This window comes from Chiloscyllium plagiosum, chromosome 4, assembly GCF_004010195.1.
Source record: "Chiloscyllium plagiosum isolate BGI_BamShark_2017 chromosome 4, ASM401019v2, whole genome shotgun sequence".
NCBI lineage: Eukaryota > Metazoa > Chordata > Chondrichthyes > Orectolobiformes > Hemiscylliidae > Chiloscyllium > Chiloscyllium plagiosum.
Window position 1 is genome coordinate 49,517,101 of NC_057713.1, and position 26,141 is coordinate 49,543,241.

General features: G+C 40.8%; 2 protein-coding genes across 2 annotated transcripts in view; one reads left to right on the forward strand and one right to left on the reverse strand.

Annotated features, from left to right (window-relative positions):
- Positions 1 to 1,458, reverse strand: part of LOC122549032 (charged multivesicular body protein 4b-like) — a 45,449-nt gene extending 43,991 nt beyond the window's left edge. Inside the window, exon 1 of the mRNA XM_043688173.1 lies at positions 1,156 to 1,458. Within this exon, the coding sequence (XP_043544108.1) occupies positions 1,156 to 1,381 (226 nt within the window). The 5' untranslated portion in view covers positions 1,382 to 1,458. The remainder of the gene's footprint in view (positions 1 to 1,155) is intronic.
- An 81-nt stretch (positions 1,459 to 1,539) lies between these two features.
- On the forward strand, positions 1,540 to 22,964 carry zfand1 (zinc finger, AN1-type domain 1). Its single transcript, XM_043688172.1, has 8 exons — positions 1,540 to 1,609; positions 15,369 to 15,411; positions 15,555 to 15,594; positions 17,682 to 17,806; positions 17,887 to 17,978; positions 18,976 to 19,100; positions 20,480 to 20,635; positions 22,227 to 22,964. The coding sequence occupies exons 1-8, from the start codon at positions 1,555 to 1,557 to the stop codon at positions 22,395 to 22,397; spliced, it is 807 nt and encodes a 268-aa protein (XP_043544107.1). The 5' UTR covers positions 1,540 to 1,554; the 3' UTR covers positions 22,398 to 22,964.
- The last annotated feature ends 3,177 nt before the right edge of the window (positions 22,965 to 26,141 follow it).

Consider the following 26,141-nt stretch of genomic DNA (forward strand, 5'->3'; position numbering starts at 1 on the left):
AGTATATTCCTACTTCCTTTGCTCTGTGGGTTATTCTAATTTCTCTCAACTTTTAATCTTGATACTGCTGTTGTCATTTTTTAGCAGCATGAACATGTCAGGGAAAAGAAAAACCTGATATTTGGGAGGTAGGAATAGTTACAGTGTGATCTGACCTGTTGGTATTGAAGCTGTCTCTAACCTAATTTATTATTTGCACTGTTTTGAAGGGATTTCCTAACATTGGACTGTTATTCTGATTTTCCATGCCTGCCCTTTCCTGTCCTTTGTATAAAGGCTTATTTCCTGGAATAACATTGTTAAGCTTTTCACGCAATGTGTTCATGAGTGTAAGGTCGCTGCGTTCCTGCCTCTCCCCCTTGTAGAGTATACTCTGGAGTGTGGAGTGTGTGTGTTGCTGCACCCAGTGTAGTGAATACTCTTGAAGGTGGATTGGTATGTCCCTGCCTCCAGTTCTGTGTATGTTCTGCAGTGTGTCAATTTAACCCCACAGGAGTGTATATTCAGGAGTGTGTGTATACTCCAAAGTGGGGGGTACATGTGTTTTTTTCCACCGCTGTGGTATATATTCAGTGTGGGGATGGGTCTTCCCTGTTGTATTCCCATACTCAGGAATGTGGGATGTGTGTTCCTGCCACCCATAAAGTCTACAGAGAGGAACGTGAGGATACATGTTCCTGCACCCCATAGAGTGTACATACAGGAACATGGGAATTATGTATTCCAGCACCCCATAGAGTGTACATACAGGAATGTGGGGATTATGTGTTCCTGCACCCCATAGAGTGTACAACGTGGGGATTATGTGTTCCTGCACCCCATAGAGTGCACAACGTGGGGATTATGTGTTCCTGCACCCCATATTGTGTACATACAGGGACATGGGGATTATGTGTTCCTGCACCCCACAGAGTGTACAAACAGGATCATGGTGAATGTGTTCCTACACCCCATATCGTGAATGCTCTGGAATGTAGGTTAGTATGTCCCTGCCTTCAGAGTTGTATCTAGTCGTAGGTGTTGGGTAGACGTGTTCATTCCCCGAGTGTGGGGTGGGTGTATATCCTACCCTACGGGAGGACAGAGGTAGGTGGTGAGCGAGGGGGATATTCCACCTGGCCCCCCAGGGTTACACCGAGCTGGACGAGCTCCTACCTCTCTTGTTCTTGGTGCCGCTTCTCCGGGCGGTCTCCAGCTCTCTCTGGATCCTGTTCTCCAGGAATTCCTGTTTCTTGGTCAACATCTCCTCGGTCTCCCTGAGCCGGTGAAGGGCCTCCTGCGGGCTCGGGCCCTGTTTCCTGGAGTGCGAATGGGATCGGGACGAGCTGGACCCAGACCCGGAGCTCGAGCCGCTCTTGGAGAAATTGAAAATCTTGTTCATAACGACAGCCTGGCGCCTCGAGCCCAACACAACAACACAGCTCGAAACCCACTGGAAGTCACTTCCGGTAGTGCAACTGCCAATCCACCGAGGGGGTTGGACAGCATTGAACATCACTTCCGGTAATGCTGTTGTCAATCAATGAAGGGGCGGGGAATTCGCATGGTGTCAAAATGGCGGAGTTGGAGATTGGTCAACAATGTGAGGTACAGCATTGCCGTCAGTTAGGTAGGTGTAAATCGTGGTGAATTTCGCCAAGTAGTACATGTCTACCGAACCCTGTTTGTGATGGGTGGCTCTTTAATTCTTTTCGTGGAAGTCTTTCCTTCGAGAAGCTAATGAATGTTGCTCGATGGGAAGAATGTTTAAGATGAGAGGGGCGATTAAAACTCATCCTTCAGGGAGTGCCTCCTCTCTCGTAGGTTTTTCCTCCTGAGATAATTCCAGGGCTTTTAGCTGTAATAAAACAAAGATCCTGTGGATGCTGAAGATCGTAAACAAAAACCGAAGTTGCTGGAGAAATTCTGCAAATCTATCGTCTTGAATCCAGTGACCCTTCGGAATTACAGAGTAACTAGTTTATTTTCTGAGGAAGAGTCACTGGACTTGAAACGTTATGTCTTTTTTTCTCCTATGTTTCTCCAACGATTTCTATTTATTTCTAATGTTTTATTTATAGACTCATAGAGATGTACATAATCTTCGGTCCAACTCGTCCATGCCCACCAGATATCCTAACCTAATCTAGTCCCATTTGTCAGCACTTGGCCCATATCCCTCTAAATCCTTCCAATTCCTATACCCATCCAGATGTGTTTTAAATGTTATAATTGTACTAGCCTCCATCACTTTCGCTGGCAGCTCATTCCATGCACACATTACCCTCTTGCGTGAAGAAGTTGACCCTTAGGTCCTTCTTTTATATCTTTCCCCATCACCCTAAACCTGTGCCCTCTAGTTGTTGACTCCCCCATCTCAGGGAAAATACCTTGTCTATTTACCCTTTCCTTGCCCCTCATGATTTTATAAACCTCAATAAGGTCACCACTCAGCCTCGGACGCTCCAAGGAAAACAGCCCCAACTATTCAGCCTCTCTCTATAGCTCAAATCTTCCAACTCTGGCAAAATCCTGGTAAATCTTTTTGAACACAAATTCTTGGAAAAGTTCAGGTCTGGCAGCATCTGTGAAGAAAAATCCAAAGTTAACATTTTAAAAAACTCAGCAGGTCTGGCAGCATCTGTAAAGTTCTCAAGAAGTGTCACTGGTCTTAAAATGTTAACTTTGGATTTTTCTTCACAGATGCTGCCAGACCTGCTGAGTTTTTCAAGCAATTTCTGTTTTTGTTTCTGATTTCCAGCATCCTCCGCTCATAGAGCATGTAAACAGGCCCTTTGGTCTAACTCGTCCATGCCAAACAGATTTCTTAAATTAATTCAGTCCCATTTGCCATCACTTGGCCCATATTCCTCTTAAACCTTTCTTATTCATATACCCAACCAGATGCTGTTTAAATGTTGCAATTGTACCAGCCTCCACCACTTTCTCTGGCAGCTCACTCCATACACGCGTAACCCTCTGTGTGAAAATGTTGCCCCTTTAGGTCTCTTTTATATCTTTCCACTGTCACCCTAAACCTGTGCCCTCTAGTTGTCAACTCCCCCACCTCAGGGAAAAGACCCTGTCTATTTATCCTATACATGCCCCCCATGATTTTATAGACCTCTGTAAGGTCACCCCTCAGCCTCCGGCGTTCCATGGAAAACACCCCCAGCTGATTCACCCTCTCCCAAGAGCTCAGATCCTCCAAACCTGGCAACATCCTTGTAAATCTTTTCTGAACCCTTTCAAGTCTCACTACGTCCTTCTGATAGAAGGGAGACCAGCATTGAATTGAATTAAACTTATTTTCATGTGTACCGTGTCACAGTGAAAAGCTTTGTCTTACGAGCAATACGGGCAGATCACATAGTTAAGTAGCATAGAAAAGTAAATAATAGGTAAACGGGCAAAAACAAAAACACAGGTACAGGCGAATGTTAAGAGTTTGTGAGTCCATTCAATATTTTAACAACAGTATGGTAGAAGCAATTTTGAAACCAACTGGTGCATGTATTCAGGCTTCTGTACTTTCTCCCCGATGGTAGAGGTTGTAGAAAAACATTTCCTGGGTGGGATGGATCTTTGAGAATGCTGGTGGCCTTTCCTTGACAGTGGGCCTGGTAGATGTATTCAATAGATGGGAAGTTAACCTTTGTGATTGTCCGGCCCAAGTTCACCACTCTCTGTAACTGTCTCTGATCTTGAATGGTACAGTTGCCGTACCAGGTGGTGATACATCCAGACAGAATGCTCTTGATGGCGGACCTATAAAAGTTGGCAAGGGTATTCGCCATCATGCCTAATTTCCTCAGCTGCCTGAGGAAGAAGAGACTTTCTCAGTTGTTGTTGGGCCTTTGTAACCAGTGCATCCACATGAAGAGTCCATGAAAGCTTGTTGTGGATGACCACTCTCAGAAGCTTGACACTGTCCACTCATTCCACCTCTGTGCTGTTAATGTGTAGGGGGGCATGACTAAGATCCCGCTGAAAGTCAATAATGAGTTCCTTGGTTTTGATGACATTGAGAGCTAAGTTGTTCTCAATGCATCATTTTTTCAGGTCTTCCTCCTCCCGTCTGTAGTCTGTTACATCGCCATCTGAGATGCACGCTGTATTCCAAAAGTGGCCTGAACAGTGTCCTGTATAGCCACAACATGACCTCCCAACACCTATACTCAATCCTCTGACCAATAAAGGAAAGCATTCCAAATGCTGCCTTCACTATGTTATCTACCTGCGACTCCACTTTCAAGAATTTATGAACATGTATTCCAAGATGGAATTTGTTCAGCAACACTCCCCAGGACCTTACCATTAAGTTTATAAGTCCTGGTCCTATTTGTCTTTCCAAAATGCAGCACATCAGATTTATCTAAATTAAACTCCATCTGATCAAGATCCCGTTGTAGTCTTAGGTAACATTCTTCACTGTCCACTATACCTACAATTTTAGTATCATCTGCAAACTTACTAACTATACCTCCTATGTTCACATCCCAATCATTTATATAAATGACAAAAAAGAAGTGGACCCAGCACCTATCGTTGTGGCACACCACTGGACACAGGCCTCCAGTCTGAGAGGCAACCTTCCACCACCATCCTCTGTTTCTACCTTCAACAACTTACTGAAGTTCATATAGATCATGTCTACCACTCTGCACTCATCAAACTTCTTCATTACTTCAAAAAACTCAATCAAGTTCATGATACATGATTCCCCATGCACAAAGTATGTTGACTATCCCGAATCAGTCCTTGCCTTTCCAAATGCATATAAATACTGTCCCTCAGGGTTTCCTTCAACAACTTGCCCACCATTGACGCCAGGCTCACTGGTCTATAGTTCCCTGGCTTTTCCTTACCACCTTTCTTAAATAGTGGCACCACGTCAACCAAACTCTAGGCTTCCAGCACCTCACCTATGACTATCGTTGATCCAAATATCTCAGCAAGGGGCTCAACAATCACTCCCCTAGCTTCCCACAGAGTTTGAGGGTTTACCTGATCAGGCCCTGGGGATTTATCCACTTTTATGCATTGTAAGACATCCAGCACCACAACCTCTAATAATGACATTTTTCAAGATGTCACCATCTATTTACCCACATTCTATATCTTCCGTGTCCTTCTCCACAGTAAGCACTGATGCAAAATATTCGTTTAGTATCTCTCCCATTTCCCATGGTTCCTCACAGAGGCTGACTTGCTGATCTTTGAGGGGCCCTATTCTTTCCCTAGCTACCACTTTGGGCTTAATATATTTAGAAAATCCCTTTGGATTCTCCTTAACCCTATTTGCCAAATCTATCTCATGTCCCCTTTTTGCCCTCTTGATTTCCCTCTTAAGCATACTCCTACTGCCTTTATAATCTTCTAAGGATTGACTCAATTTTGCTGTCTGTACCTGAGGCTGAGGAGTGGCAGATAGAGTTTAATTTAGATAAATGTGAGGTGCTGTATTTTGGAAAAGCAAATCAGAGCAGGACATATACACTTAATGGTAAGGTCCTCGGTAGTGTTGCTGAACAAAGACTTTGGAGTGCAGGTTCATAGCTCCTTGAAAGTAGAGTCACAGATAGATAGGATAGTGAAGAAGGGTTTGGTATGCTTTCCTTTATTGGTCAGAGCACTAAGTATAGTAGTTGAGAGGTCATGATGAGGCTGTATAGGACATTAGTTAGGCCACTTTTGGAATATGGCTTGCAGTTCTGATCTCCCTCCTATTGGAAGGACGTGTGAAACTTGAAAGGGTTCAGAAAAGATTTAGAAGGACGTTACCAGGGTTGGAGGATATGAGCCAAAGGGAGAGGCTGAATCAGCCATTTCCTTGGAGCGCGGAGGCTGAGAGGTGACCTTATAGAAGTTTATACAATCATAAGGGGCATGGATAGGGTAAATAGGTAAAATCTTTTCCCTGGGGTGGGGAAGTCTAGAACTAGAGGGCATAGGTTTCAAGTGAGAGGGGAAATATATAAAAGAGACCTAAAGGGCGACCATTTCACACAGAGGGTGGTGCCTGTATGGAATGAGCTGCCAGAGGAAGAGCTGGAGACTGGTAGAATTGCAACATTTAAAAGGCATCAGGCTGGATATATGAATAGGAAGGGTTTAGAGGGATATGGGCCAAGTGCTGGCAAATGGCACTATATTAGGTTAGGATATCTGGTGGGTATGGACGAGTTGAACCGAAGGGTCTATTTCCGTGTTGTACTTCTCTATGACATATACATTCTTCTTTTTCTTATCCAAAACCTCAATTTGTCAAGTATTCCCAGCATTCCCTACACCTACCAGCCTTGCCTTTCACCTCACCAACAATATACAGTCTCTGGACTCTCATTTTTAAAGGCTGCTCATTTTCTAGCTGCCTCTTTACCTGTGAATATCTGCCTCCAATCAATTTTTGAAAGTTCTTGCCTAATACCATCAAAATTGGCCTTCCTCCAATTTAGAACTTCAACTTTTAGATCCGGTCTATCTTTTTCCATCACTATTTTAAAACTAATAGAATTATGGTCCCTGGCCCCAAAGTGTACCTCCACTGACACCTCAGTCACCTGCCCTGCCTTATTTCCCAAGAGTAGGTCAAGTTTTGCAGCTTCTCTAGTTGGTAGATCCATATACTGAATCAGAACATTTTCTAGTACCTACTTAATAAATTGCTCTCCATCTAAACCCTTAACACTATGGCAGTCCCAGTCGATGTTTGGAAAGTTAAAATCCCCTACCATAACCACCTTATTATTCTTACAGATAACTGAGATCTTCTTAACAAATTTTTTTCTCAATTTCCTGCTGACTATTGGGGGGGTCTATAATACAATCCCAATGAGGTGATCATTCCTTTCCTATTTCTCAGTTACGCCTAGATAACTTCTTTGGATGTATTCCCAGGAATATCCTCCTTAAGTACAGCTATAATGCTATCCTGTATCAAAAACGCTACTCCCCCTCTTCTCTTGTTCCCCCCCTCCCCTCTTTTTATCCTTCCTATAGCATTTGTATCCTGGAACATTAAATTACAAGTCCTGTCCATCCCTGAGCCATGTCTCCATAATTGCTACTATATCCCAGTCCCGTATTCCTAACCATGCTGAGTTCATCTGCCTACCCTATTAGACCTCTTGCATCGAAATAAATGCAGTTTAAGTTTTTTCAGTCCTACTTTGTTCTCTGCTTTGATCCTGCCTACCTTGACTGTTTGACTCGCTCCTTTTCCCAACTGTACCAGTCTCAGCTTGATCTCTTTTCTGACTATTTCCCTGAGTCCCATCCCTCCACCTTACTAGTTTAAATCCTCCCAAGCAGCTCTAGCAAATCTTCCTGCCAGTATATTAGTCCACTTCCAATTCAGGTGCAATCCATCGTTCTTGTACAGGTCACTTCTACCCCAGAAGAGATTCCATTGATCCAAAAATGTGAACCCTGCTCCCCTGCACCAGCTTCTCATCCACACATTCATCTGCTCTATTTTTCTATTCCTACCCTCACTAGTACGTAGCACTAGTGTTTCGGTTTTTATGTTTTATTTGAAGGTTGGTTCAGAAGGCCACAGTTAAAAGTAATTTTACAGTTTTGTACATTCCATGTTGTTTACAATCTTGTAAATTTCTCTAAAATCAACTCTTAGATGCATTATTTAACTGAAAGTCCATTTTGCTGCACCGTCTCTGCTAACTAAATGTGGTATTCGAACTATGATCTGATAAAGCACCAGAACTTAATTCTCATGCGATTGCAAACACCAAAATAAAAGCTCGTAAAATTTGTGAATGACACATGTTGATCCAATTCCTTTAGTCTATTACAAGGTATGACCAGCATCTTTATTTCTTAATATTGCTAGATTTTTAGAAACATTTTTTTAACCTTATATGAACTTTCAACATTTTATAAACATGCTAATAAATTAGGGGAAGGAGTAGGTTACTTGGTACCTCAAGGCTGTTTTGTTATTTAATAAGATGACGGCTGAGTTCCATAGGCTCCCAAATGTCTAAGAAAAATGTTCTCCTTGTCACTATGACTATTATTTTTAAACTGTGAGCCTAGTTCTCGATTTTCCTGAACAAGGAAAGATCCTTTCCACATCCGTCCTGTCAAGACCAGCCATGATTAGATTAGATACAGTGTGGAAACAGGCCCTTCAGCCCAACAAGTCCACACCGACCCGCCGAAGTGCAACCCACCCAGACTCATTCCCCTACATTTACCCCTTCACCTAACACTATGGGCATGGCCAATTCACCTAACCTGAACATTTTTGGACTGTGGGAGGAAACCGGAGCACCCAGAGGAAACCAACGCAGACACGGGGAGAATGTGCAAACTCCAGTCAGTCGCCTGAGGCGGGAATTGAACCCAGGTCTCTGACGCTGTGAGGCTAACCACTGTGCCACCAAATTAATTCATACAAGCCTAGCTTGTCTAACTTTTCCTCATAAGACAATCTCCCCTTTCCATGCTTTAGTCTGGTGAACCTCTTTTGAACTCCTTCCAGTAAATGTACACCCTCCCTTGAATACAGAAAACAATGCAATATGCAGTATTTCAGATATGATCTCATCAGTGAGCTGTAGAATTGAAACATAACTGTGTTGGGAAACATTGGGAAATGTGAGGTTTTACTCTTTGGCAGGAAGAATACTGAAGATGAATATATTTAAACAGAGAAAGACTGCAAAAACTTGCAACAGAGTTTTAAGAGTTCTTGTTCATGAATCACAAAAGTCCAACGTCCAAGTTCAGTGCATAATAGGAAAAGCAAATGGAATGTTGGCCTTCATTTCAAAGAGAATGGAGTTAATAGTAGGAAGGTTTTACTCAAACTGTACAAAGCACTAGACGGAACACAGTTGCAATACTGTGAACCATTTAGACCTCATACCTGAAGGAAGATATACTGACATTGAGGCAGTTCAGCCTGTACTCCTTGAAATTTAGAAGAATGAGAAGCAACCTTATTGAACTATAGTTGATAAGATGTGGAAAGTTTGATTCCTCTTATGGAAAAGTCAAGGACCATTGGGCATAATCACAGAAAAAGGTGTTATAGATTTAAGAGTTGAGGAGGAATTTATTTTGATGGTTGTGAATCTATGGAATTGTTTAGCACAGAAATTTATCAAGGCTGGATGATTATGTGTATGCAAGGCTGAGATAGGCAGACTTTAAACCAGTAATAGAAAATAGAACATTACAGCACAGTACAGGCCCTTCAGTCCTCAATGTTGTGCTGACCTTTTATTCTACTCTCCGATCAAGCTAACCTATGTACCCTTCATTTTACTATCATCCATGTGCCTATCCAAAAGTGACTTAAATGTCCTTAATGTATCTGACTCTACTACCACTGCTGGCAGTCCAGTTTCTGTATAAAGAACGTACCTCTGAAATCTTATCTAAACCTTCTTCCAATCACCTTAAAATTATGCCCCATCATGATAGCCATTTGCACCCTGGGAAAAAAAGTCTCTGTCTATTCACTCTATCTGTGCCTCTCATCATCTTGTACACCTCTATCAAGTCACCTCTCATCCTTCTTCGCTCCAATGAGAAAATCTCTAGCTCTCTCAACCTTTCTTCATAAGACATGCCCTCCAGTCCAGGCAGCATCCTGGTAAATCTCATCTGCAGCCTCTTGAAAGCTTCCACATCCTTCCTACAATGAGGTGACCAGAACTGAACACAGTATTCCAAGTGTGATCTAACCAGGGCTTTATAGAGCTGCAGCATAACCTCGTGGCTCTTAAACTCAATCCCCCTGCTAATGAAAGCCAATACGCCACACACTTTCTTAACAACCCTATCAACTTGGGTGGCAACTTTGAGGGATGTATGGACATGGACCCCAAGATCCTTCTGTTCCTCCACACAGTCAAGAATCCTGCCTTTAACCCTGTAATCTGCATTTAAATTTGACCTTAAATGGATCGCTTCACACTTTTCCAGGTTCAACTCCATCTACCACTTCTCAGCCCAGCACTGCAGCCTGTCACTATCCCATTGCAACCTACAACAGCCCTCCATACTATCCACAACTCTACCAACCTTCGTGTCATCAGCAAATTTACTAACCCACCCTTCTACTTCCTCATCCAAGTCATTTATAAAAATCACAAAGAGCAGAGGTCCCAGAATAGATTCCTGCGGAACACCACTGGTCACCGAGCTCCAGGCTGAAAACTTTCCATCTACTACCTCCCTCTGTGTTCTATGGGCTAGCTAAGTCTTTATCCACACAGTCAAATTTCCCTGTATCCCGTGCCTCCTTACTTTCTGAATGAGCCTACCTTGGGGAACCTTATCAAACACCTTGCTAAAATCCATGTACACCACATCCACTGCTCAACCTTCAATATGTTTTTTCACATCCTTAAAGAATTCAATAAGGTTGTGGGGCATGACCTGCCCCTCACAAAGCCATGTTGACCATCTCTAACCAAACTATGCTTTTCCAAATAATAATAAATCTTGTCTCTTAGAATCCTCTCCAATAATTTGCCCACCACGATGTAAGACTGACTGGTGTGTAATTCCCAGGGCTATCCCTATTCCCTTCCTTGAACAAGGGAATAACAATTTGCCACTCTCTAATCATTTGGAACTACTTCAGTGGACAGTGAGGATGCAAAGATCATCGCCAAAGGTGCAGCAATCGCTTCCCATAGTAACCTTGGGTATATCCTGTCTGGCACAGCATATGTAGCTATCCTCATGTCTTTCAAAATTTCTAACACATTCTCCTTCTCAGCATCAATCTGTTTGAGTATATCAGCCTGCTTCATGCTAGCCTCACAATCTACAAGATCCCTCTCACTAGTGAATACTGAAACAAAGTATTCATTAGGAACCTCCACTACCTCCTCTGAGGCACAAATTCCCTCCACTATCCTTGATCAGCCCAACCCTCACTCTGGCCATCCTCTTGTTCCTCACGTAAGTGTAGAATGCCTTGGGGTTTTCCTTAATCCTACCCGCCAGGGCTTTTTCATGCCCCCTTCTAGCTCTCCTAAGTCCATTTTTCAATTCCTTCCTGGCTACCTTGTAACCCTTTAAAGCCCTGTCTGATCCTTGCTCCCTCAACTTTAAGGAGAAAGTGAAGACTGCAGATGCTGGAGATCAGAGCTGAAAAATGTGTTGCTGGAAAAGCGCAGCAGGTCAGGCAGCATCGAAGGAGCAGGAGAATCGATGTTTCGGGCTTAAGCCCTTTTTCAGGAAGAAGGGCTTATGCCCGAAACATCGATTCTCCTGCTCCTTCGATGCTGCCTGACCTGCTGCGCTTTTCCAGCAATACATTTTTCAGCAGCTTCCTCAACTTTAACTTCCTTCTTCCTCTTTCCTAGATGTTTCACATCTTTTGTCATCCAAGGTTCCTTCACCCTACTGTCCCTTCCTTACCTGAGTGGGACAAATCTATCCAGCACTTGCAGCAAATATTCCCTAAACAACCTCGCCTTTCCCTGAGAATAATGGTTATGAGGCAAAGACAAGAAAATGGAATTGGAAGATTCAGATCAGCCATGATCTCATTGAATGAGAGTAAACTCAATGGGCTGGATACTCTAATTCTCCTATGTCTTATTGTCTTTCATAAAGATGCCATTGCCTTTATAATCACAAGGTGGAAACAAGTGCAGAGAATCAACTGGTAGATGGTGATGGAGTGGGAAACACCATCGCTCAAACAAGCTTTGTCAGGGCCCTTAATTTAACGTTGGAGTAAGAATGAGTCACTGGCTTCTAAAGCCTAAAGTTGGAATGATGTGACCCTGCCTGGCACAATTTAATGTGTAGTATATGTGTGGAGTTCAGAGACTTTGTTTTGCTTTTTTGTGCTGTTTTAAGGTCTCTGTGGAACTTCAAAATGTACAAACAAGTTTGGAAGTGCTGCAGCAACTGACTCAGAATTTCACACTTACCTATGCCAAAGTCTCCTCTGCATGCACAGAGGCAGACTAGCACAACCCAGATCTTTATCAACATCATGCGGTGATGTGCAAACATGCATTGAACTGCACATGTGCAAATAGCTCTCAATGATTATCTTAAGTGGCTGGTTGTGTTGGGAATACACACTCCATTAGATTGTGTACATTTTATTTTATTCCGCCAAAGGGGACAACTTCATATTTACCCGCATAATATCCAGTTTGCCAGATTTGAGCCCACTCAGACACTGGACTTGGGATGTTAACTCTATTTCTCTCCGCCGATGCTGCCAGACCTGCTGCATTTCACCAGCATTCGTTGTTACAGACTTCCAGCATACAGTCATAGAGTTATATAGCACAAAAACTGACCCTTAGTCCAACTTGTCAATGCCAACCAGACATCCTAAACTGGTCTCGTCCCATTTGTCGGCTTTTGACCCATGTCTGTCTTAAACCCTTCCAGTTCATGTACCCATTCATATACCTTTTAAATGTTGTAATTGTATGCACCTCCACCACTTTGTTTGGCAGCTCATTCCATACACACACCACACTCTGCACGAAAATGTTGCCCCTTAAGTCCTTTTTAAATGTCTCCCCTCTCACCTTAAACCTATGCCCTCTAATTCTGGACTCCCCTAACCTAGAAAAAAGATTTTGGCTATTCACCGTATCTGTGCCCCTCATGATTTTATAAACCTCTCACCCCTCAGCCTCCCATTCTTCAGGCAAAATAGCCCCAGCCTATTCAACTTCTCCTTATAGCTCAAACCCTCCAATCCCAGCAACATTCTTCTAAATCTTTTCTGAACTCTTTCAAGTTTAACAACATCTTTCCTACAACAGGGAGACCAGAATTGAATGCAGTATTCTGAAAGTGGACTCACCAATGTCGTGTACAGCCACAACATGATATTCCAACTTCTATACTCAATGCACTGACCAATGGAGACAAGCATACCTAATGCCTTCTTCATCACCCTGTCTACTTGCAACTCCACTTTCAAAGAGCTGTGCATCCTCCCGCAGCAGTCCGTTTGTTCGGCCACACTCCCCAGGACCCTACCATTTAGATTAGATTCCCTAGAGAGTGGAAACAGGCTCTTCGGCCCAACAAGTCCACACCGACCCTCTGAAGAGCAACCCACCCAGACCCATTCCGCTACATTCACCCCTGACTAATGCACCTAACACTGGGCAATTTAGCATGGCCAATTCACATAATCTGCACATCTTTGGACTATAAGTCCTGGCTTGATCTGCCTTAGCAAAATGCACACCTCATATTTATCTAAATTATACTCCATCTGACACTCCTCAGCTCATTGGCCCATCTGATCAAAGCCCTTTTGTATCCTGAGATAACCTTCTTCACCAATTTTGGTGTCATCTGCAAACTTACTAATCATTCCTCCTATATTCACATCCAAATCATTTATATGAATGATGAAAAGCAATGGACCCAGCACCAATCCTTGTGGCCTCCAGTCCACAAAACAACCTTCTCCAACCATCTTCTGTCTCCTACCTTCTCACTTTGTCAACTCTTTTTAAGTATCTACTGAAGAAAACTTACCCTTTGTATATTAGTGTGGTGCTGGAAAAGTACATCCAGTCAGGCAGCATCTGAGGAGCAGGAGAGTCAATGTTTCGAGCATAAGCTCTTCATCAGGAAAGAGGGATTGGCCCAAGGGGCTGAGAGATAAATGGAAGGGAGGCGGGGCTGGGGAGAAGGTAGCTGGGACTGCGATAGGTAGATGAAGGTGGGGGTGAAAGTAATGGAGAGGAGGGTGGAGCAGATAGGTGGGCAAGGAGATGGACAGATAGGACAGTTCAAGAGGATGGTGCCAAGTTGGAAAGTTAGATCTGGGAAAAGGTAGGGGCAGGGGAAATGAGGAAACTGGTGAAATTTACATTGATTCCCGTGCGGTTGGAGGATCCCAAGGCAGAAATGACGCGTTCTTCCTGCAGGCGTCAAGTGGCTAGAGTTTGGTGGTGCAGGTGGCCCAGGACTAGCATGTCCTTGGCAGATTTGGAGGGGGAGTTAAGGTGTTCGGCCACAGGATGGTGGGGTTGTTTAGTGCATGTGTCCCAGAGATGTTCTCTGAAATGTTCTGCAAGTTGGCGTCCTGTCTCCCCGATGTAGAGGAGACCACATCGAGAGCAACGGACACAGCAGATGACATGGGCCGTGGTATAGGTAAATCTGTTGGATGCGGAAGCATTCTTTGGGGCCTTGGACAGAGGTGAGAGGGGAGGTGTGTGTGCAGGCTTTGCACTTCTTGCCAGTACTGGGAGTGAAGGGTGGGTTGTGGGGCATGTCGACCAACAAGGGAGTCACGGGGGGAATAGTTTCTGCGGAATGCAGATAGGGGTGGGGAGGGGAATATGTCCCAGGTGGTGAGGTCTGTTTGTAGGTGGCAGAAATTGCAGAGTATGATGCAGTGTATCCAGAGGTTGATGGGGTGGATGGTGAGGACCAGGGAGGTTCTGTCCTTTTTGCGATTGGAGGTATGAGGTTCAAGGGCAGTCGTGCAGGAAGTAGGGTGATGCACTGGACGGCATTGTCGACCACATGGGATTGGAAATTGCAGTTTTTGAAGAAGGAAGCCATCCGTGATGTTCTGTGATGGAATTGGTCCTCCTGAGAGCAGATGCGGTGGTGGAGGAGCAATTGGGAATAAGGAGGTAGGGTGGGAGGAATTGTAGTCCAGGTAGCTGTGGGAGTCAGTGGATTTGGAGTTGATTTCCATGTTAAGTTGGTTGCCGGAAATGGAGATGGAGAGGTCCAGGAACGGGTGGGAGGTGTCTGAGATGGTCCAGTCAACTTGTAGTCAGTGTAGAAGGTGTTATTGAAGTTGATGAACTGTTCAACCTTCTCGTGGGAGCCCTCAGGGATGCCATATGATCCTTTTTTTGTGCTTTGATTTACTTACAGTTACCAAGTCAAGGGAAGCACTCTCTCTCTCCCAGCTTCTCCATTAACCTGGTATTTCACCAGCTAGATAGCATTTGATTTTAAAATGAGCAGTAAAAAAAGAGGGAAAAGTATTCAAAAGGTAGCGAGGAGAAATTACTGTCTAAATATCAGCACAATTGTAGTGTGAAATTGTAGAGTGAAATGTTAAATTTCAACTACACTTGTACATGATCCCAAACAATAATAAATTTCTAGTCTAATAGACAAATATAAAGTATGTTAACTTGACTTATTTACTAGAAATTTGAAGCCAAATCATACGCGTATATGTAATCAAATGATAATTAACCTCATTTTATGATAATATTTGTTGGTCCACTTTGAACTTAGAGAGCTAACTTTTCTCCTGTCATCAGAATAATTGACAATAACCATTCCTGTAAGCTCTGAAGTAATTTTAAGTGAATAACAAAAATGCTGTCAAGATGGCTAAGTTTTGTTAAACTAACAAGAATTGTTCCCTCTTTCAGATTTTCTGCCTTTTGTTTGTGATGGATGTTCAGGAATTTACTGGTATAGTATTCATCATCAAAATAAACAGCTACATTTATAAATAGGAATATAAGCTTTACAAATATAAGATTGGACAGGTGTCCTCTTACCCTTGTATTATTTTAAAAATGACTGCAAGCTGTATGTCTTTTCTTTTCTTTTAGCCTTGAACATAGGGGTAAAGATGCTCATGGCTGCTCTGGGGTGAGTTTTCGGACAAAAAAAACCTGTGCAAGTAGTACGTTATTCCTTTTTTGAGTTAATATTGGCTTATAGGTGGGTCACTTTCCCTGTTTAAATTGATCGCACATAATGATGAGACTTGTGTTCCTAGTCTTTCCCGGAAATGTTCCAGAAAATCTAACACTTTTTCCACCTAATGGATATTACAACAAATATTTGTCAGGAATCTGAGTCTGTTATCTACTCTTACTTGCTGATAATAGGAGGAACATAAAGTGGAAATCTTTTGAAAGGAAAAATTAAAATTTCTGTCACCAGAATTGATAATATCTGTTCCTGTGTTGTATATCCCATGAAATTCTATTTGACAAATCAGTATATTTAATGGTTGCAGAAACAGAAGTATTGCTCTTGTAAACATCAAAATTTGAATTGAAAAAGTCATAGTGACAACTATCGTCATGTACAAAATGCCCTGCCCTTACTGTATCACTTCAAAAACACCTACTTTCCCAATGACCTCTACAACTGTCCAGGAAAGAAATAACAGCAATGTCAAGGGATCACCATCACCTATCCAAGCCACATTGGTTTGGGAGGCAATGGCTTAATGGAATTATCGCTGGACTGTTAATCCAGAGCTACGGATAACGTTCTGGGGGCCTGGGTTTGAATCCCACCGTGGCAGATGGTGGAATTTGAATTTGATAAATATCTGTAATTAAGAATCTCATGATGACCATAAATCCATTGTCGATTGGCAGAAAAAACCCATGTGGTTCACTAATGTCCTTTCGGGAAAGATACTGCCATCCTTACCAGGTCTGGCCTACATGTGACTCCAGACCCACAGCAATGTGGCTGACTCTTAACTACCATCTGGGCAATTAGGGATGAGCAATAAATGCTGCTTAGCCAATTACATACTTGTCCTATGAATGAATAAAAAAAAGGAAAATATGAATGTCCACCCTCTTGCATTGGACAAAGATTACAAATGTTTGAACCAAGTACCTTCAGTTCAAGAACAGCTTTTTTTCCTACTGTTATCAAAATTTTGATTGGACTTCTCATATATTGAAGTTGATATTTCTCTGCATCTTCTGTTTAGCAGGAACAATTTATTCTGCATTCTGTTCTATTACCCTGATGGACTTATGTAAAGTACAATTTGCCTGGATAGCACACAAAACAATACTTTTCACTATATCTTGGTACATATGATAATAAACCAAATATATTATTTTTGATTTCTATGACATTGTCTCTGTCTATTTCCAGAATTACTGTTGCATGAAATTTTACAGTCATAAAGCCCCAAGTTTGATGATGTCTAGATATTTTGGGAAGTTAATACTCCAATGTTAGCAAATATGGAATACCCTACCTCTTATCCTCACTATAGATAGTTACCAGGAATCCACCACTGAGTGAAATCTCATAATGGATTGTCTTTCTGGCAAACCTCAATTCCTTGGCTCCATGGTGGTGCAAACTCAAAGCATCTCTTAGTATACAGGTAAAGCTTCTTAAACAGCACTTTCAAAATGCATGACCATTTTCATCTACAAGGACAAGGGCAGCAGATGTGAGGGATCACCACAAGTTCTCTAAGCCACTCCCCATACTGGCTTGAAAATATAATGAGCACAAGCAACCTACTGGAAGGTCCTTGACACTTCCTCCAGTTCCTGCAAATCCTGTCTGTGCTACTAAAGGCTGATGTCCCTAATGTAGCTGACTTCTCTGCCTCTGCCTAGCACTATTAATTATTGATTATCTAGGTTGAACTGATCAAGCTTGGTGCATTGTGCAGTTTTTGTTTTACAACAAAATATTGTATTGTGTTGCATTATGTTACACTTAATACATTTTTTAAAACCCAGTTACAACTTTTATTAACTAATGAAAGAATTGTTGAATTATTATTGCACCAAATTTATTGAAACAGAAATTTAAATTATTAATTTAATCGGTTGTCAGAATGCTATACCTGATATGTTGTAGATGCACCTATCTGCTGTGAGCAATAGAAAGGGAGATCCAATATAAAGTAAAATTTAGAATGCTAAAAAATTGAGTTAAATATTCTGAAATTCCAATTTCAGGTTTGTTTAAGACTACCAGTGAAATCTGAAGGAACCTCTTCTTACAAATGTACATATAAAAGCTGTAAGGCAAAAGAACTCTTGCCAGTAATTTGTTCACATTGCGAGAAACATTTTTGTCTGAGGTGGGTATTTATATAAGCTGAACTCCTATTACAGTTTTGGTTATGATTTATACTTTATAATGTTGATGTTTCTGTTTCAGTCATCGACACCAGTCAGACCACAACTGTGAAAAACAAGAGTTGCCTATATCACACTTGGCTGTTTCTCGGCAAGTAGTTAAAGAGTCTGTTGGCAAGTATTGAATTACCTTTCAGAAACAACATATCTTTTCTATTATCTATGACCTGGTTATTAGTAAATTCATCTTTAAAGTCTAATCACATGCATATAAAACCCAAATCAGCTTAGCAAAAATTAAAATTACAATATAATTGTATGTTCTTTATATAGAACAGTATTAGAATTTTGTGGATATTGTTTTACTTATGTGCTGATACTTAATCAAAGGATAAGGCCAGGCACTCCTTTTTTAAGGAACTATAATCTGATATTAGTGGGTTAATGTCTGTAGTGCAGATTAACACTTTCCAATTATTTTGGAGGAATACATTATCTCTCCTTGCTGAGATCTTTATTTGCTGAATAGCTGAAGCTAATCTTTCATGTACTGCTCACCAACATTGTATAGTCTATTTGCTTCTCTTCTTCGCCTTTATTATTGCACAGTATTGGATAGCTTCTGCTGTGGATCAGTAGAGTGCATTTTTGGTACTGAGCTAGTTTGGAAGTTCAAATCCCATTCCAAGACTTAAACACAACAATTACTGAGGGAGTGCTCCACGATCAGAGATGCCAAGTTTTGGATAAGATGTTAAACCAAGGCTGGATGTCAAAGATATCACAGCATTATTTTAAGGAAGGACAGAGAGTTATTCCCTTGTGTTCTGGCCAATATTTGCCCCTCAATCAAAGTCACAAGATTATCTTGGTTATATAACTGCTGTTAGTAGCAATTTACTTTGAGTAAACTGGCTGCCATTTTCCCTGCAATGCAACAATGACTGCATTTCAAAAGCACTTAATTGGCTCAAAAGTACTTTGGGCCATTTTGTGGTTAGGGAAAGCAATGCAAAAAAAATGCAAGTCTCTTTATGATGTATCTATTTCAGGGATAGGTGATATAAATATACATATCATATTGATTGGAAAGGACAGGAAAAATAATTAGCTTAACCAATATCAGTATTGCATTTATGTTGTTTCAATTAAGTTTTTTTAAAATCAAAAGCCCGAGATGCAGTCCCTGTTTCGCTGAAGAAAGGTAGAAAAGGAGCAAAGAATGATGCAACAGCTGCAAAAGTAGCACTTATGAAGATGAAGTTACATGCTGTTGGAGACAAGTCCATACCACAGGTTAATGTTATTTAAGGTGAAATTTTCATTGAAGTTCTTTTAATGGGGATAGTACACAATATGATGGGGTTCTGAATTTTCAAATATGTCTTGGAGCTGATTTTTAATGTCATCTTGCCTTCAAGTAGGTTAAGATAAGGTGTAAAAATAAGCAGTGGTTATCTCTAGCAGGTCTCTAACCATTCTGTACACTGGTCATATTTTTTGTGGATTGGAAAGGCAACAGGACAGATAAGATTTTCATAATATTTAAATAGTCAGCAACTTGGCTTACGTACAGAATTTCATCACTTTCTTAATGGATTGCCAGAATTAGCAAGAAGGCCAAGGATTTGCCCAAATTACACATTTTCCCAAATCCATATGGTGAATTGCACCATTTGTGAAGACAGCAACATGTGTATGGCCAGAAGAATAAAGTTTTAAAATCTTAAAATAATTGGAACGCAAAAATACATAATTTTCAAATTTATTTCCCTGTGTTGTGATTTTAATTGCTTAATCATATCTTTTTAAGATTAGAAGATGGTTAAATCTGCTTTCTTGGTGTCTCTTATCTTTAAACCTACTCATAGATGGGTGGTTACAAAAGAGGTGGCCTTGTCAACAACACCCATATCCCATGTATTAATTTAAGAAATCATGTCGCAACTAAGCATCACAATTACTGCTGTGCCTTCCAGCACCTCTGGTATTCTTTGCAATGTAAAATAATTAAAAATCCATCAATGACCACAGGCTAATCACCTAAACAAATACCTACCTACCTATTTTGTACACAGTATTATTGACTTCTACCAAAAACCTGTCTACATCTGGTATGAATATGCAATTGCTCTTAGAAATCTGTAAAATTCTAACAAGACTAGTCAGGGTAAACACAGGAAGCATGTTCCTGATGACTGAATGTCCAGAACCAGGGGTCACAATCTAAGGATTTGGGCTAAGCCGTTTCTTCTGCCAGAGAGTTGTGAGCCTGTGAAATTCTTTATGGCAGAAAGTGGTTGAATATTTTCAAGGAGTTAGGTATAGTTCTTAGGGCTAAAGGGATCAAAGAATATTATGAGAAAGAGGGAGCAGGGTACTGAGTTGGATGATCAGCCATGGTTATATTGAATGGTGGAGCAGGCCTATTAACTTTCCTATTTTCTATGTTTTCAAATTTTTAGAAGTGAAGGAGATAAACAGTTTGATTCTCAGAGTTGGAACTGTCATGGGGTTTTAACTTTATAAATCAGTTGCAATTAAGTGAAAAATGATCTTTGTGTTCCCAGTTTAAAATCTAAATTGGATAATGATGCAAAGTTACAGAAGTTAAAGCTGTTTTTCTCAAACATACTAATGGCCAAAAATCATTAAATTTAATTTGTTGTTTGCAGAGTGAGCGGCTATATTTTCAAGTTTTTTTGCCAAAAGGAAGCAAAGAGAAAAGCAGATCAATGTTCTTTTGTTCCAAATGGAGTATTGGAAAAATGGTGGATAATGCAGCTTCACTGTTGAACCTTAGGAATGACAACAATATTTTGGCAGCTAAGGTAATTGTTGATAAAATCATACAATTTTGCATTCATCCTTTGACTACTTGGTATCATTGTTTCCTTCGCTCTTAGTTAATGTCCATTATTTAGCCAGCATGAGATGTTTCATCTGTTTAAAATTGATAATTCAAAGGTTTAACAACTTGCAAATAGAAAACTAATAATTGAAAGTGATGCAGTGGCTTGAGCACAGATTTGCAATATTGCAATATGAAAAATGTGAATGAGTCTTCTGTCATGTTGAGCTTGACAGCAATTATATAACATCTTTTTAAATAGTAAAGTGTTGCAAGGTATTTCATAGGAGCATTAATTATCATTTAATTTCGTTGGTTAATGAAATATTAGGTCAAATGACTAAAGATTGGCCAAGAAAGTAAGCATTGAAAGGAGGAGAGAGGGATAGGGAATTTCAGAGCTTGGGAAGTCATGGAGTCAATAGACTGTAATTGGAGGAAAGTAGAGATAAACAGAGGTGTACCCAAGGAGAGCTTTGAACAGAAAGATGGGAATTTTTAATTTGAGGCATTGCTAGACCAGGAATAGTGGAAGTCAGAGCATAGGGATAATTGATGAATGTAAAGTTGTGCAAATTAGCACGCAGGCACCAGAATTTTGAATGAACCTGGATTTAAGGAGGGCACTGAAATAGTTCTGTTTAGATAGTTAATGTCTGAACTCCCATCTATGAGATACTGCTGAGAAGTGTAGTTTTCTTTTAAAAATAAAAATAAATCTCTGTTGTCTTCTGACAACAAAGTAAAAGGAGTACTGGCAGTGGCTTAGAACTTGGCTGGAAATCCTGTTTTCTCATGCTGGGTGGTACAACAGTAAGTAATTTTTTTTTGTTTTAAATGATTTGCTAAAACAATATAATTTTAGTCTCATTTTAAAACACCAAAAATGGGATGAATAGTGGACAAAAAGGATCCTGCAGCGATTTTCAAATATATAGACATTAGGTGGATAAATGGCAAATGAAACTTAAAACTGATAAATGTAAGCTAAGATATGGCTGTGCAATGGAGGGATTGAATAGCAAATAATTAAGGAGAGAATTTGAAACTAGTCGATTCACTACTTTTCATGCAATTATAACACAGTATTACAAAACAGGAAAATAAAAGTCTAAAGACGTTATCCTCTGGCTTTACAAACAAAAGCTTCCAGTAGAAAAGATGCTAAATAGAGGAACAAAACTAATGCCAAGTCGAAAGAGTTAACATAAGTGGAAGATTAATGAGATGAGGGCTGTAGTTTAGTAAAAAGTTTGTAAGAGAATATCCATTCAAAAACATAAAATAAGAATACATATAATGATAAACAGTACTTAAATTATATCAAGAGAATAGGACTGGAGGACATACGGAAATTAGTTAAAGATAAATTTATAACAGCAATCAAGAAAACCGTTTCTACTCAAATGGCTTTTGAAATCGTCAAGCAAAGCAATAAAGTAAAAAGAAAATTTAAGTTTTATTGCTTCCATTATGTGACAGGTAATGCAGCGTAGGAAAATGTTTTAATGAATAGATAGTTTTTTGCCACTGCAACTTTTTTCTCATTCTCTCTTTCTTTCATTCCCCAGAAATTGAGGCTGTGTCACAGTGAATCAGGAAATGCATTGCCTATGGGCCAAACTTTGGAATTATGGCTAACAAATAATGACAGCCCACTAATCAATGGAGGAACCATTATCCTTGAATACTTAGACAATGATTGTATGAAATTAGAAAACACAAATTCATACATGGAATGACAGTTATTAAAATGAACAAATGTAATCATTTAGAGGAAAGTACGCTGAAGAAAGTTTGTTCTGATATCATATCTGAGATGAGTTTTAAACACTAAATTATACAACTTTTTTATATTGCCAAACTATTGTCTTTTATTTAAGTGTAAATCATTTTATTTGGAATAAATCAGTCTACTGTTACTGTTACATGCTTGATGGGTAATTGCAGATGATGTTTAACCTATTTAGAGTCGAAAATAATTTTCCAAAATTATGTCTTCACTATCTGATCTCTGGAATCTAATACCTTAAATCAAGTTAGCGACCCTTCTTCACTGTAAAAAATTATATAACTGCCCTTGGAATAATGTGAGAAAATCTTAATCTGATGTTAAATTAAAAACAGAGTATATTAGAGTTAGGCTTCAATATTTTAAACAAATTTTATTTTGGCAACTTGTATTTTGGAAGTGTCACGGTTAATGGAGTGGGCATAGGGCATACATAGAATCAAAGAAATGTACAGCACGGAAACGGACCCTTCAGTCCAACCCGTCCATGCCGACCAGATATCCCAACCCAATCTACTCCCACCTGCCAGCACCAGGCCCATATCCCTCCAAACCCTTCCGATTCATATACCTATCCAGATGCCTTTTAAATGTTGCAACTGTACTAGCCTCCACCACTTCCTCTGGCAGCTCATACACGTACCACTCTCTGCATGAAAAAGTTGCCCCTTTAGGTTTTTAGATCTTTTCCCTCTAGTTCTGGACTCCCCCACCTCAGGGAGAAGACGTTTTCTATTTACCCTGACCTTGCCCCTCATGATTTTATAAATCTCTATAAGGTCAGCCCTCAGCCTCTCACCCTAAACCTATGCCCTCTTGTTCTGGACTCCCTGACCCCAGAGAAAAGACTTTGCCTATTTACCCTATCCATGCTCCTCATGATTTTATAAATCTCTATAAGGTCAGCCCTCAGCCTCCGATACTCCAGGGAAAACAGCCGCAGCCTATTCAATCTCTCCCTGTGGCTCAAATCCTCCAACTTTGTCAATGTCCTTGCAAATCTTTCCTGAACCCTTTCAAGTTTCACAACACACTTCTGATAGGAAGGAGACCAGAATTGCATGCAATATTCCAAAAGCGGCCTAACCTATGTCCCATACAGCTGCAACATGACCTGCCAACACCTGCACTCAATACTCTGACCAATATAGGAAAGCATACCAAAAGCCTTCTTCACTATCCTATCTACCTGCGACTCTACTTTCAAGGTACTATGAACCTGCACTCCAAGGTCTCTTTATTAAGCAAAACTCCCCAGGACCTTACGACTAAGTATGTAAATCCTGCTCAGATTTGCTTTCTCAAAATGCAGCACCTCGTATTTATCTAAATTAAACTGCATCTGCCAGTCCTCCGTCCATTGGCTCACCTGATCAAGATCCTGTTGTAATCCAAGGTAACCTTCTTTGCAGTCCACTACACCTCCAATTTTGGTGTCATCTGCAAATTTATTAACTATACCTCTTAAACTCTCATCCAAATCATTGTATAAAGACGAAAAGTAGTGGATTCTGCACCAATCCTTGTGGCACTCCACTGGTCACAGGCCTCCAATCTGAGAAACAACCCTCCACCACTACCCTCTGTCTTCTACCTTTGAGCCAGTTCTGTATCCAAATGGCTAGTTCTCCCTGTTTTCCATGAGATCTAACCTTGCTAACCAGTCTCCCATGGGGAACCTTGTCAAACACCTTACTGAAGTCCATATAGATCACATCTGCTGCTCTGCCCTCATCAATCCTCTTTGTTACTTCAAAACCTCAATCAAGTTTATGAGGCATGATTTCCCATGCACACAGCCATGTTGACTATCCGTAATCAGTCCTTGCCTTTCCAAATACATGTACATCCTGTCCCTCAGGATCACCTCCAACAACTTGCCCAGCACCATCATCAGGCTCACTGGTCTATAGTTCCCTGATGACAACTGAAAGTTTAATCAGTTTGTTTACAAATATCAAAAAGTTAAAAGTTTACAAAGTTTTACCCTACAAGTCATGTAAACACGGCGCAATATTAAAATTCTGGAATTCGATTAAAAATTTTGCGGGCCAATGTTTTCTTTGTGCAGTAATTACTTATCATTGACCACAATTTCAATGCTATCTCTTCACTGACTTTGTTGTCTCGTTGAAGTTATTGAAATAGTCATTAGAAAAAGTTCAGTGGATTCAAGACACTAAGAAAATATGAGCAGCACTAAATGTTGAGTGAGAAGTTTTTATATGTAGACTAACTAATGATAGTTGGGAAAAAAAACTATAGAAACATTCCACTCTGCCTCCATCTGAACAGAGTTTACTCCACCTATGATTTTCTTGTTCACCTTATATAGAAGTTAACCAAAAAACATGACAACCAGAAATTGGACAAAATGCAAACAACATACAAAGTTAAAAAAACAGTTGATTTTCTGTGGTATTGCTAATTGGAGCAGATTTATCTGTAGTGGAGTGTTACTGGATCAAGGTATGCTGTTTTAATTAAGCCTCAATTTGTATGCAATGTATACAGTTATACAGAACACTCAGTGGTTAGTTGACTTGAAAACAACAAATACTGGAGATTACAGCAGGTCAGTCAGCATCCACAGGGAGAGCGCAAGCTCATCTTTTGAGTGTAGATGACTCTACATCAGAGCTAAGTGGTGTGTTGGTTTGTTGAGTGAGGTAATTCCTGTAAAACAAGTTTGCAGTCAGTTAAGTATTGACCCAATGGAAAATTTTATAGAAACTACAGCAGAGGTGAGATTTTTAATAAACAAATAAATTTTATGTTAATTTGTCCAAGTGAGTAAGATTATCCTTGACGAAGCATTTAGTGCTGGAAAAGCACAGCCAGTCAGGCAGCATTCGAGGAACAGGAGAATTGACGTTTCATGCTTAAGCCCTTGATCCAGCATGAGGCTTGTGGCCCAAGGGAGCTGACAGGTAAATGGGAGGAGGGTGGGGCTGGGGGAAGGTAGCTGGGAATGCGATAGTTAGGTGAAATTGGGGGTGAAGGTGATAGGTCAGAGCGAAGGGTGGAGCAGATAGGTGGGAAGGAAGATGGACAGGGAGGATAGTTGAAGAGGGCACTGCTGAGTTGGAGGGTTGGATCTGGGATAAAGTGGGGGCAGGGGAAATGAGGAAACTGGTGAAATCCACATTGATCCCGTGTGGTTGGAGGGTCCCAAGGTGATTAATGTGTATTTCACCAGTTTCCTCATTTCCCCTCCCCGCTTCTTATCCCAGATCCAACCTTCCAGTTTGTCACTGCCCTTTTGAACTGTCTATCTTCCTGTCCACTCCACCCTCCTCTCCAACCTATCACCTTCAACTCCACCTTCATCTACTTATCACATTCCTAGGCACCTTCCCCTAGCCCAACCACCCCCCCCCCCATTTATCTCTTAGATCCTTTGGACCTCAAGCCTCATTCCTGATGAAGGCCTTATGTTTGAAATGCCAATTCTTCTGCTGCTTGGATGCTGCTTCACCGGCTGTGCTTTTCCAGCATCACAGTCTTCTACTCTGATCTCCAGCATCTGCAGTCCTCACTTCCTCCTCAAATTATGCTTGAGACAAGATTGTGGGATCTAGCAACAATTCAGGTTTATTTAAATTCATTTATGGGATCTGGGTGTAGTTGACTATACAAGCACTTATTGCCCAGAGGCTGTTACAGTCAGCCACATTGCTGTGGGTCTGAAGTC

What these genes read in the sequence shown, in the direction of transcription:
- zfand1 (XM_043688172.1), top strand. Translation starts at nt 1,555, where the DNA reads ATGGCGGAGTTGGAGATTGGTCAACAATGTGAGGTACAGCATTGCCGT. An exon ending in GGATGTTCAGGAATTTACTG is followed by an intron (nt 15,412 to 15,554) that starts GTATAGTATTCA and finishes CTTTTCTTTTAG; the next exon opens with CCTTGAACATAGGGGTAAAG. An exon ending in AGTAGTTAAAGAGTCTGTTG is followed by an intron (nt 17,979 to 18,975) that starts GCAAGTATTGAA and finishes TAAAATCAAAAG; the next exon opens with CCCGAGATGCAGTCCCTGTT.